General features: G+C 35.6%; 1 protein-coding gene and 1 long non-coding RNA gene across 2 annotated transcripts; both read right to left on the minus strand.

The window, feature by feature from the left end:
- Positions 1 to 1266: 1266 nt before the first annotated feature.
- LOC127934041 (uncharacterized) lies at positions 1267 to 4599 on the minus strand. Its single transcript, XR_008147673.1, has 3 exons — positions 4065 to 4599; positions 2725 to 2782; positions 1267 to 1354 (listed from the first exon to the last, which is right to left on the minus strand). It is a non-coding gene; the product is annotated as an uncharacterized LOC127934041 (long non-coding RNA).
- A 4918-nt stretch (positions 4600 to 9517) lies between these two features.
- il17c (interleukin 17c) lies at positions 9518 to 12508 on the minus strand. Its single transcript, XM_052531609.1, has 3 exons — positions 11055 to 12508; positions 10670 to 10911; positions 9518 to 10185 (listed from the first exon to the last, which is right to left on the minus strand). The coding sequence occupies exons 1-3, from the start codon at positions 11058 to 11060 to the stop codon at positions 9954 to 9956; spliced, it is 480 nt and encodes a 159-aa protein (XP_052387569.1). The 5' UTR covers positions 11061 to 12508; the 3' UTR covers positions 9518 to 9953.
- Between the last annotated feature and the right edge of the window lie 144 nt (positions 12509 to 12652).

Here is a 12652-nt window from a genome sequence, read left to right on the forward strand (position 1 = left end):
ATTAACTAATTACAGACTAAACGACACAGGATCAGCTTTTTTTATCAGCTTGACTGGTTGTCTTGACTTTTTGAATACTAGAGCGGTACTACCTCTTGTGCCAGTGGTCCGAGGGAAAAGTTCAGACAGAGTTCACCCAAATTAGAGAGACTGCTGGCCATAATGTGGAGCATGGTCACCTAAAAGATAAACAACAAGATTTTTTTTATTTCTTCAGATATTTAGACATATATAAAAACAAACAAAGTCTTCAAATTATAAAATATAAACTAATTCTTTCTAATCCCGCATATAGAGTGGACTGCATGAGAGCTCCAGTCTGAACACACTTCAAACACAAAGCTGAAGTCACCACTCTCTTCCAATCTCTCCATCTCAGTGTGAAAGTCTGAGAAAGTCCAAAGCACGTTCCTACAGCATGACCAAAGTCACTAAACTTGGATTTTTTGGCTTATATGAAAAGGAGGGTCTTGCTATCCAACCGCTGATTTTTCTGGCTCTGTTTGAGATATCATTCAAACGCTATAAAATCTTCTAGAACCCATGTGCCAGGACCTATTCAGACATGAATGTCTACTTCTTAGGCTGACCAATCCTCTAAACAGATCAAAAGAGCTTTAATGCCTAATGTGGACTATCTCTACAAGAAAAAAGAAGTGTGTCTGATTTGGAGGAAGAAGGGGCAAGGAAAAAATGAAACAAACTTCTTTGATCCTGTGCTTCTTGTTAACTGTGGCCATCTGTCCAAGCCACTTATTAAGCGACATGTTTAATTAGAAACCAGAGGTACACTTATGCAGGAAAATGATTTTCTTTAATTACGGACTGGATGTGTATGTTATGAAATGTTGTGGTTAGATATTTAGTTATTACAAAATCAAGGATTTTGGGATTGAAATCAGTGTCCCATTAGATAATACTCATGGGTTGAAAATGTAAATTAAGCTCAAGTGTGTGGGTAAAGTGTGTGATGCCCCCTGCTGTGTGTGAAGAAGCTATGAATGTGACAGAGAGCTGTGAGACTCATTGTGCGGTTTCAGCGGACTGTAGCAGCTGTTGGGCTTTTTCAGAGCTGGTCTGATGTTAAGGAGCTGGGCCAAGACGACATGTCTCACACCCAGACTGAATGATCTCCAGACACAATGAATAACCGCACACTTGTGCTGGGGATACGCCATTGCCCAGATCTGACAAACAGGTCCTGAAATAGATAATTGTGAAAGAAATACGGAAAGAAAGAAATATAAAAAAGACTACAGACAGTGCCTGGTGCTCACCCATGGCCCTGCTGGCTCTCTTTAAAACCTCGCCCCCTTTGAGGCATGTCTCTAGGGAGAACCTGTCCCTGCAGAATCTGTTCAGGAAAAGAGTTAGACAACACTGAAACTGAAAAAAGATTCAATAGCTTTTACAAAATACTGAATGTCTGACAGACCTTCTTTAAGACTGGATGAATAAAAACTACCACAGGCTGCCAGAGCATTCAAATCTTAACTCAGCTATTCATCAATAGGGCTAAAAAGGGTCGAGATGGTCCTGTATGACTATTTATGGACAAGAGGGGAGATCATTTTGGTTGCAAACAGAGCTGGTTTAGCTAATCGACCCCAAAATAGATCACTCTAAATCTGTCTGCTCTCCCAGAAACAAAGTTCTTAAAAATCCCAAAGCTACTCCTAAAATAACCAGAGAATGATCCAGTAATTTCTGAGAAAGACACATATACAATGAAAATCCTCGACAACTGCTGATCAATATACACTACTGTTCAAATGTCTAGGGTCATGAAGAATTTTTTATATTTTTTTAAAAATTATCTTATGTTCACCAAGGCTGGATTTATCTGATCACTATTACAGCAAAAGCATTTGTATTGTGAAATATTATTACATTTTAAAATAAGTTTATTTAGTAATTTATACCTCTGATGGCAAAGCTAAATTTAGCAGCCATTACTCCAGTCTTCAGTGTCACATGGTCCTTCAGAATTATTCTAATATGTTGATTTACTGATCAAGAAAAATCTATTATTATTATCAACTTTGCTGCTTGATATTTTTGTGGAAAACTTTTTTCAGGATTCTTAAATGAAGAGAACCTTTAAAAAAACTGCATTTATTTGTAATAGAATGCTTTGTGTATATAAAAAAGAAAAGACATCATGTGTCATATATATATATATATATATATATATATATATATATATATATATATATATATATATATATATATATATATAAAATATTTTAATAATTATTAGTGATTTAGTATATATTATATTCAGAAACCATCACAAGGATTAATATAATGACCACTTTTTTGAAGAGCTCAGGGAACATATGATGTCTATTCATTATGGCAAAGCAAACATATGGTAATTTAAAAAAGAAATGTCTGCATTCTTTAAGAATACTGAACACATATTGGGATGTGCCAAGGTAAAGCTGACAGTGAGTTCTGCTGGGAAAGTAAATCAGGTCAATGTAATGTCTGTTCTCTTTTACCCCCGTTTACAATAAATTCATTCAACCAGTCAAAAGCAAGCTGTTCTATACACCATTACAACTACAAATAAATCAAAATTTGATATTAATTTCTAAACCATCAATAGTTGTGTAAAAGAAATTAGACAAATGCAGTTGTGATTGTCGGTAGGTGTGATTGTCATATTTTGTTGTATATTTCCAAGGGTTGATTTCTTTCTTAAACTACTAAATGAATTACCTTGAATGGCAGACAGATACACAAAGGAGTCTCCATGTTCCTGGTTTTCCAGAAAGAGCTGCAACACATTTAAATTATTCACTGAAAGCTGAGTAAAGAATTAGGGCAGAGTTAATTAATTCCTTAGTCTAATTAACGCTGACAGTTTTCCAAGGAGCCATTAGCTCAGTTCTCAGCACGTTTACAGTAATGCAAATTAAAACATGTCTATGGCCTACGTGAGGCGAAGTGGTGAGACCGTGAGAAGAATGAAAGAATAACCAAGAATGAATGCAACAGATAACATATTTAAGTGTTAATACCTCAATTTCAATTGAAAAACACAACCAAAAAAAAAGACATGATAAAAATAAATATTCAAAAAATACTGAATGAATCAAAAAGGGGAAAAAAACTTCCCTGAGCTTCACCATGTTACTGGATTGCTAGGTGTTGTCACTGTTAGTGTGAAGCTCTGTGTCCGTGTTTAAGTGTGAATTAGTTGTATTGGACAAAGAAGAGGCTTTTATTACAGAGAATATTAGATGAGACACTGCAGAAAGCCACTCATCATAACTAGATCCCATGAGAGTCTTCAGGTGCCCTCAAGCAAGAGGTTTTACACACCAAACATCCCACCTCATTTATAAATCATGGTCTAGACCCTCACCCATCCTCAACAACAGCCCACAGGAGAAAGAGGAACACTGAAAATAACTGGCCCATATAAACAGTGCCACCCAGGGAAGAGGAGTCTAAGAAACCCCAGGAGAGATGTGCACGTGACACCTGGCTTCTAGCATCAGAGAGAATAAGGCATACTGGGAGAATAAGTGTTTATCAGATGTAATAATACTATGATTATTTTCATTAAAGCACAACTCTAGAACTCAAAATGACCCCCCCCCCCCCCCCAAAAAAAAATAAAAATAAATAAATAACAGAAGAGGAAATATTTTTATAACCTAAAAGTCAAGAAAATAGAATAAACAGTGATAGATGAAATGGAAATGTTATACAGGAATAAAATACAAAAATAAATAATAATATAAAAATAATTATATAAACATTCCAATATTTTAAAAAAGTTAATATAATAATAATAATGTATAAAAATAATGGTAATATTTTAGAATTTGTTGGATTTATATTTACAATGCATTTGGCTGAGGCTTTTCTAATTATCTAAAGTATATATTTATTTGCTTAGCAGTAGAAAATGTGACCACTCCTTAACTTTCATATCGTACATAATGGAAAACGGAATTTAAAAACATTTATGCAAGGCCAGTTTTACCTGATGGAACGACTCTCCATTACACACACACACACACACACACACTCATATATTTCTCACTTACTGTTAGTGGTTTGTCCTTGTTCTGCAATGCCTCCTTGTCTCCATCTCTAACAGAGTGGGTCAGTGAATGCATAGCTACGGCTCAAGTGGGGATGTCTGGGTCAGAGGTCTACTCAGACAAAAGATGTACTACAGGATTCCTCAAATCTTGCCCTGGAGGTCCAGTCTGCTTCAGAGTTTAGCTCCAACTCGGATCAAACTCACCTAGCTGTTATTTTCTAATGATCCTGGAATTGGAGGTGAAGAGACCTGGGGTCTAGAGTTTTTGAACAGCGAACTGCAGGTTGAGCAGGACTGTGGGCAGGACTGTGGGCAGTACTGTGCTTGGTGGCTGTTTTGGGGTCAGTTTTAGGGCGATACGCCCCATGTGTGGCAATAGTGGCCCTCAGATCAGATGACAGTTCTTGGATGACTGGGTCTGGGTGCCTCTTGGTGCTCTCTCAGCATTTACAGAAAGAAGGGTGGCCACAAACCCCATTCCCATATTGAGTGTGTAACTCTCCATTTACACACTAACACATGCCCTCTGCAGCATGGACACTGAACCCCACCAACTGTATGCAGAAAAAGAAATGTATTACTGGCATATAAATGTCATACCTTCTCTGTCTGACACTAGTATCGCTAAATAAAGTAGCACAGCTGATGATATAGCACAACTGTGCCAAGAGAGTCTCAAACACATACCGTACCCTAAATAACAGTCAGAGAGAAGATATTCTTTGTTGCGAGTTAAATGGAACACATCTGGCCAGGAGATGATGTGCTCTATTTTTAGACGACCCAAGTTTCTCTATTAAAACCTCAGTTGAAAAAGAGAAAATGCAAAAGGATTAAACAGCTTAAAAGATTTTGAAGGAAGAGAGGGAACCAATCCATGTTTGAATCACCTTGAATGCATGATTTCTTCTATATCATACCTGAGTGTGCTTGCGGAGCAGCTGTGTATGGAAGACCCTCACACATGATGGCCAACACCTGCAGCAGAGCCAGTCTCTGTCCATGTTCACACACACTCCCCAGCAGGTGCTGCTCTATCTCCAGCAGCGTCATAGATGAGCTGTCCACTTCCCGCTTAACCTCCTCCTGCTGAGCAGCCACAGCCTTTAAATCCTAGAAACAGCACGAAACAGACATATCAGATGTTCAACCACGCTTCATCACCTTAAAGTGTAGCATGCTAAAAAAAAAAAATCTGGTGACCCCAGCATCCGCCTTGAAATTCAAACCATTTTCACAGCATCTGCAAAAAAACTATTTATTTAGATCATTCTGGGAGGGAATATTCCAAGTCTTTAGGTCTAGCAGAAGATAATACTTAAGTAAGCCTCAATTGTTTGGTTTAGAGACATAAATACATCTTTAGGACATCATATTTTATGTGTTATAGTTTGAGCTACACTGGAAACCAGACTGGCAGAGGTCAGCACCTGCCGCAGCAGTAGGAAAAACTTGATAATGATTTGCTACTTAAACTACCATTCAAAGCTTTCTTCTGCCCAGCAAGGCTGCATTTATTTAATCAAAAAATAAATAAATTTAAAACAATAAAAACACTAATATGTAGTCTATAATAATAGTTTTCTATTATTATATATTTTAAAATATAATTTATTCCTGTGATGGCAGAGCTGAATTTTCAGTAGCCATTACTCTCATCTTCATTGTTACAATATTTTGTTCTAATAATTTGATTTGGTGTTGTTGATCTATGAAAACCGCAAACAAAGTATGGGAGGGCAAGAAACATTACTTATTATTAAGAATGCAAAAAAAAAAAAAAAAACAGTTGTGCTGCTTAATATTTTTAGCAGAAAGTTAAATAGAACAGAATTCATTAGAAATCTTTGAAACATTCTAAATGTCTTTCAGTTTTGATTAATTTAATGCATAAATGTATTGCTGAATCAAAGTAAATGTTAATTTAGGGTAGATGATAGTTGACATTAGAGCGATATAATTCATGGTTAATTTAATGACAGCAAATAATATGCTCACAAAGATACTGAACATCAGTATTTTACACAATATTGATTTCAAATTCATCACTAAATATTTAAAAACAACAACAATTTTCCACAAAACAGTACATAACTTTTGTAGGTTCTCAGTTAACAATACCTGATAGGCTCTCTGACTTTAAGTCTGGCGCCTGCTTCACTTCCAGGTGAAAACTGAAAGCCGTGTTTGACTCAACTCACTTCTCCCAGCAGTCTGCACAGACGTTTCAGCAGAAGTGAGATATGAACCATATCAGGGAACAACCACTTTTATTTCAAACATATAGGCTGTTATATATACTTCTGAAAAATAGCAGCTTGATGCAGATCTATCACTCAGTCAGAGCATAACAACCTATATCAATCAGCCACTATAAAATGCTAAACTAGTCTCCTAAAATTACGAAATTATGACAACACACTGCTACTTTTGTTATTATATGACTATCTTTTGTGAACCAAATAAAATAACTGAACCACCATTATGGCAATAAGCTCTCTCTTTTAACTGAAATAAGCGAACAGAACTTGACCTGTGGACACACTTGACTGTAATAACTCAGGCGGCAAAGATCTTGGCCACAGCGTCACATTTACTCGAGTCAGAGTCACCACCTGCTGGTCAGAAATGAGAAACACAGATAAACACGACGGAAAGAATGGCATGATAAACTCACTGGAAACACATTTGGAATTTTTAGTTATGTACTGGATGACAGTACACGTTTTCCACCACACTTAAAAAATACATGATTCCATAACTTGGCTGAACCTGCTGACACTGTGCTGTTTACAGAATATGCAAAACACACTTGCCCACTCACTGGTATGACTCCTATGTTTAGTTCATCATTCCTATTTTTTTTTTTTTTTTAGCTCTATCCATTCCAAACCAGGTATTTGCCCGGGGATTAATGTTATAGGAGACAGGGCACAGTTAAAGGAAACTGCATTTCAGTAAAATTTGTTGGACAATAAAAAACTGAGAGCAGGAACATGTGTATTTGTAAATGTATTTAGAATCATGCCTAAAGGCCCGTCAACACCAAGGACGATACTGTAAAGATAACGATAAAAATATAGTTCTAAAAATCGTCCTCAATATTAAAGAATGGCAGAGTCATAACGAATGATAAAGGTACAGAGAAATACAATATCGTTGGAATCACTTTCAGAACTTTTTTTCATTTGATGAACGATAAAAAAAAATTGACAGCCAATCAATCCTTCCATAACAAGCTCGAGAACTGAGTTTGTATGTGTGTGTGTGTGTGTGTGTGTGTGTGTGTGTGTGTGTGTGTGTGCAAACAGACGATATCGTTATATGCTAATATAGTTATCTTTATAGTTATCGTTCTTGGTGCGAACGGGCCTTAAGGCGTAAAGGACAAATATGTTACCAATGATACAGTAAATTATTAGTACTACATAAATTATTTTATTTTTTAATCTGGTAATTTATAGACATTTTAAATGTTTTAAAAATATATTACTTTTTTATTTTACTAGCTGAGGATTGTATTACTGAACGAGTGTTGAAATTGATTTTGAGTTGAATAAAATAAATGGCTGGTATTATGCTATTATTAATCATTAAAATTATTAATAGCCTAGCAAATAAAGCATTAAAAAAAATAAGATTTTTAATTACTGTAGACAATAATTACTCAAAATTGGCTAAAAACAAACAAACAAAAATGCTGTATCTTGATTCCATTCCCTTAAACAGCATTCAGATGTTGAAATGAAAAATTCACGTTTGTCTGAAGCCTTCTGACCTCTTCGCTAAATTGAGAATTTAAATAAAACTTGTTTTTCATGCTTGACTAGCGGCAACATATGACACAGAGAAAGCTAACTACACTATACAGAAAAATATAATAATTTTGCAACCCATCTGTTCCAAACGCAGAATATAAGGAAACTACTGCCAAGCCAAATCATGCACAGCTGCTTGTTTTTTTGTGTAATTTAACTGTTTTTTTGTGAACACATGTATACTTTATTAACAAATAATTGTAACACTTTTACAATAAGGTTTGATTAGTTGATGTTAATGTATTAAAGTGTATTAACGTGTTAATTATTGTAAAGTAATACCTAAATAATGATTAGAAAATTGTGATCTGAGACTTTAGACATGACTGTAATATATTCTTTCTTACCTCGAATATGTTAAAATACTAAGAGGTAATTTAATGGGGTCATATGATGTTGTTGCTTAAAAGAACATTATTTGGTGTAATGAAATGGGTTTATGTGGTTTAAGGTAAAAAAAAAAAACATTATTTTCCACGTATAGTACAGTTTCTGATACATGTTGTTTTTTACAAAGCTCATCGGTCTAAAAAGCGAGGTGTGCTTTGATTGGTCAGCTATCCAGTGTGTTGTGATTGGACGAATGTCTCAAGCGTGTGATGGAAATGTTACGCCTATACTGTGATGCGTGTCCCGGTCAGAACACCAGGGCCACAAGACAAAAACAATAAAACCTATTACAAACGAGTCATTTGTTGCATTCAGTGGGGACATAATTATGGGTTACAATGACTTCTACTCTGTTTTTAGGTGTTGGGTTACATTGCGCCCATGTAAACAAAACCAGGTCTGCATTTTTGATCAGAGAAAGGACAAACAACAAGCGCTACGGTCTTCACTGCTCAAAACTCACATTTGAATCATCAGTGGCAAATCCTTTAAATGTGTAACGTACTTACACATTGTGAGTCAGAAGCGCCGGCATTGTAGTCTTCTCTCCCAGGATCAGGTAACAGTCCTCCATAAAATGTGCGGGACACTAAATATTTGGGTTGAACTGTTGTGGAACAGTGTTGAAAATACAACTTAACCACTGATTTGTAATTATGTCATCTTTTTTCACTTTCATAATGAAACAGTATCTCCACAACATGGCGGCGGTGGCAACAACGAGAATAAAAGTTACCACTTTTTTCTTTGCATGAACATATGGGTGGTGTTATGCAAATCTTCCCACATAGTGATGTAGACATATGGGGCATGTTAGAACGCGCCGTTTTAGGGGTGTGTTGTTTACTCTTAACTTTTATAAAGAATATCTCTTTGGTTTTGAGAATTGTCTTTTATCGTATCATATGATCCCTTTAAACAACAATGCAATGTGTTGTCTACAAATACTTTGTTGCAATACTTTAACATAAATACGGTAGAAACCTTTTCTAAGTAAAAGTCTAACAAATTAAAAGCTACTATAATTGATAAATACTTTAATTAATACAGAAATATTTTAGCAAACCAGTAATTAGAAGAATGATTTAATTCATTCATTCATTCTATGGTGAAATATGATTCAGATGCGTATGAAATATACCTAGATTTGAGGAATTTACAGATATGGACAGATGAATGAGTGAAGATCAGCATAAACTTTATTCTGTTTGTTTTACAAAATATAAACATGATAACATTTGGACAAAATGCAAAGTTGAGAGAGAGACAAAACAAACATTTTAAAACATTTTATCATCACTGAGACAAAATTAAACTAACAATTCCTGTCACTGACAGAGCTGAATTTCAGGCCTGATTCCACAAAATGACAGATAGGCGCAAGATAAAAATGTACATATTAGCATAATGTACATAAAAGTTAAATAAATAGTAAATAAGTTATTATCATATAAATAAATAAAGCCCAAATAAAGTAGTGTTTTACAGTAATACCAATAACCTTTCAAGAAAGATTATGTTGGTTTGCTTAAAAAATAAACCATGTGATACATGCAACTTTTCAGCTTATACATATAAGCATATCAAACAATGTAAGTACCTTATCAAAAATTGCATTTTAAAACAAACACAACATGGTACATGAGACAAGTCTCTACAGTTGTGGTCTATATCGTCCTCTCTTACTGCTTAGGAACTGCACAGGTACAGGCTACAGTCACTGACACAAGTTTATACTCTAAGGAGTATTTTTTGGGGTCAGACGGGCAAGGAACCTTCTTCAGGAATAAATGAGTTTGGTTCACAGGCACAGAGTTGTAGGTCATATTTTCAACCCCGTTAATGATGCATCCTTCACACAAACACTCTGCTTCCTCGTATTTTGAGGGGTACATGTCTGCATTTTCCACAATTCTGAAAACACAACAGATGCAGATACATTAGTCATGTAGCAAGCTTCTAAAACAGGTTAAATAGATATTGCATATACACAGTTGTTTTATTTTATGCTTTTGCATTATTATTTAATCACTACTAAACATGCCTCATAATGCTTTCAACAGCCTTGGTTAATTTCCAGTCATCCACCCCCAAGATAAATGAATAAATGTGCATACACATAGCCAGCTTCGTGGTGACATTAGCAACATTCAAAACTTTCTTTTAAAGCAAAAAAAAAAAAAAAAGGATTTTATGAGGCAACTACGCAGCGCATGAGGCACTGGAAATGACGTGATCAAATAAAAACGACACTACAATATGAACGTATATATTAAAGAATGTATCAAATAAAATATATTTGAAGTTCACTGCAAAATAGTCTGCACTGTAGAGCTTTGTGCAGGGTTCTGATTTCTACGGTGTTGCTAAAATGCGTGGTTTAGAGAGCTATTTCTACCTTAACCGCCAGGGGGACAGTGAGCGATCATTGAGTGCCGATGAAGACCTAACGAAATCTCCACAGGAGTCCGCCTTATGATGGACGGGCGGCAGACGCGCGTGCTTGTGATGATGCCGAGACTGAAGCAGCTTGTGAATCTTCTTGAACCCATGTTCACATTCACTGAAACATCCCAAATTCGTTCCTTTCACGATGTTCTCCGACACCAAGAAGAAAACTATTCCAAAAAACAGCGGAGACTGCAAGATAAAGAATAAACATATAAATCAAATAAGCAGAGTGCGATAATTTTTTTTTTTTTTTACAGATTTTATAGATGAAGATATCAATTATTTTGTAAAATATGCATCTAGGTACATAAAACATTTTTCCCCCTACTTACCCACATAATTCGAGCTTTATTTTCAAAACTTGGGTGACCCGCAGAGATGCTCAAGTTCAGTGTTCAGGGTGCGTTGGGCCTGACTGTTAAAGCTTTCCTGGAGTGCTTACGAATTTATACCTGTCGTATCCATCATCTGGGAAAATCCGAGTCTATGAGGAAATAGTAATAAATATTTACTTCCGTGCTTCCTCTTTCATATGAAGCGTTATACACAAGCGCATTATACTGTAGGCTACCTGGGGGAAAAAAGAAAAGCCAAAAACAGCCTTTTTTTTTTTCATTATTAATCAGTCTGTAAATCATTCAGTTAACTCGAATGAAATTCTTCGCCGTTTATATTTTAAACAGATTGTTTCTGAATGGGAAAGTGGAAGTGTATCCTCACATATCATCAGCATTACATTTTTTTCCCGATCCTCAGCAAAATGTTTCATTCATTAAACAAAGTAATTTTTTTTCTTTGATAGGAAAGGGGAGATGAAAGCTCCATTAATATTAAAGAGAAGTGTTGCAAGCCAACCCCAGATGCCTTACTCACACAAAACATTTACCAAACTTACCCTGCATTTCACTCAGACTGAACCTAACAACATTACTCAGCATGAAGAGGTATCACCAATATTCTGCTTCAGATGGACAAAATTTCCCTTTTTCTGAGCATTTTTGTGACCTTTTCAAATCCCTGAAAGAGTGAATGTGGAGGTAAATTGTGGGAGCCCCCTGGATGTTTTGGACATGACAAAGACCTCAATAACAGGTCATTCATTAACTAAAATGAGCTTTGATAACAGTTTTGGCTGCCTGTGGGGTTGCCATCACGGGACAGGACCAAGCGAATTTCCCAACATCATCAGATCAGCCAATCTGAAAAACATCTCCCCAGGAGTCCCCTAAGGGTCATGCATAAATTCTATACATTGTAAAAAGAATGTGAAAGTGATTATTTTGGCTATGAATCACACATGGTGAATTATTTCAGTCACATGCTGACAGAAACTGTAACAATCAGGATGTTGTATATATTTTTGCAATATGGAATACCTTATTCATAGCAAACTGCACATTTAAATTTTCTAATATTTATTAAACATCCTAATATTAATGAACCATTAAATATCTTTTATACTAAACTAATTATTTCTTTTTTATACAATGACCCGTTAGTCAGCAGTAATTTGTATTGTATTCAGCTGCGCTGACAATAAATCAAGTGCACAACAATAATTGTACAATCATGACGGCTTAATCATTTACAATAACACATGAATGAAATGTGGATGTTTCATAGAAGAGCGGATAAGATTATTAAACGGCTACAACATATGACGTATAAATGTACAAACAGGAAGTTGAATAATGTTCCGACCCTGTCAATAAATGATCTCACTAATTTGCTGTAGGTATAGATTTTAAGATGCAGAAGCAGGATAATGGATCAACAAACAGTCGAAGCAATAAAATAAAACCACACACCAGTGATGGATATGTGCACGTGCTTTGGAGAAACAAAGTAGGGCATCAAACCTTCATATGTGCACAGTAGGAAAAGTCTTCCATTAGATGCAATCGTTCCATTAAAGAGGAATCATTGGAAC

This window comes from Carassius gibelio, chromosome A18, assembly GCF_023724105.1.
Source record: "Carassius gibelio isolate Cgi1373 ecotype wild population from Czech Republic chromosome A18, carGib1.2-hapl.c, whole genome shotgun sequence".
Taxonomy (NCBI): Eukaryota; Metazoa; Chordata; class Actinopteri; order Cypriniformes; family Cyprinidae; genus Carassius; species Carassius gibelio.

Coding starts and splice junctions, on each gene's coding strand:
- il17c (XM_052531609.1), bottom strand. Junction 10,186..10,669: donor CTGTCCCCCTGGCGGTTAAG/GTAGAAATAGCT, acceptor TTGTGTTTTCAG/AATTGTGGAAAATGCAGACA.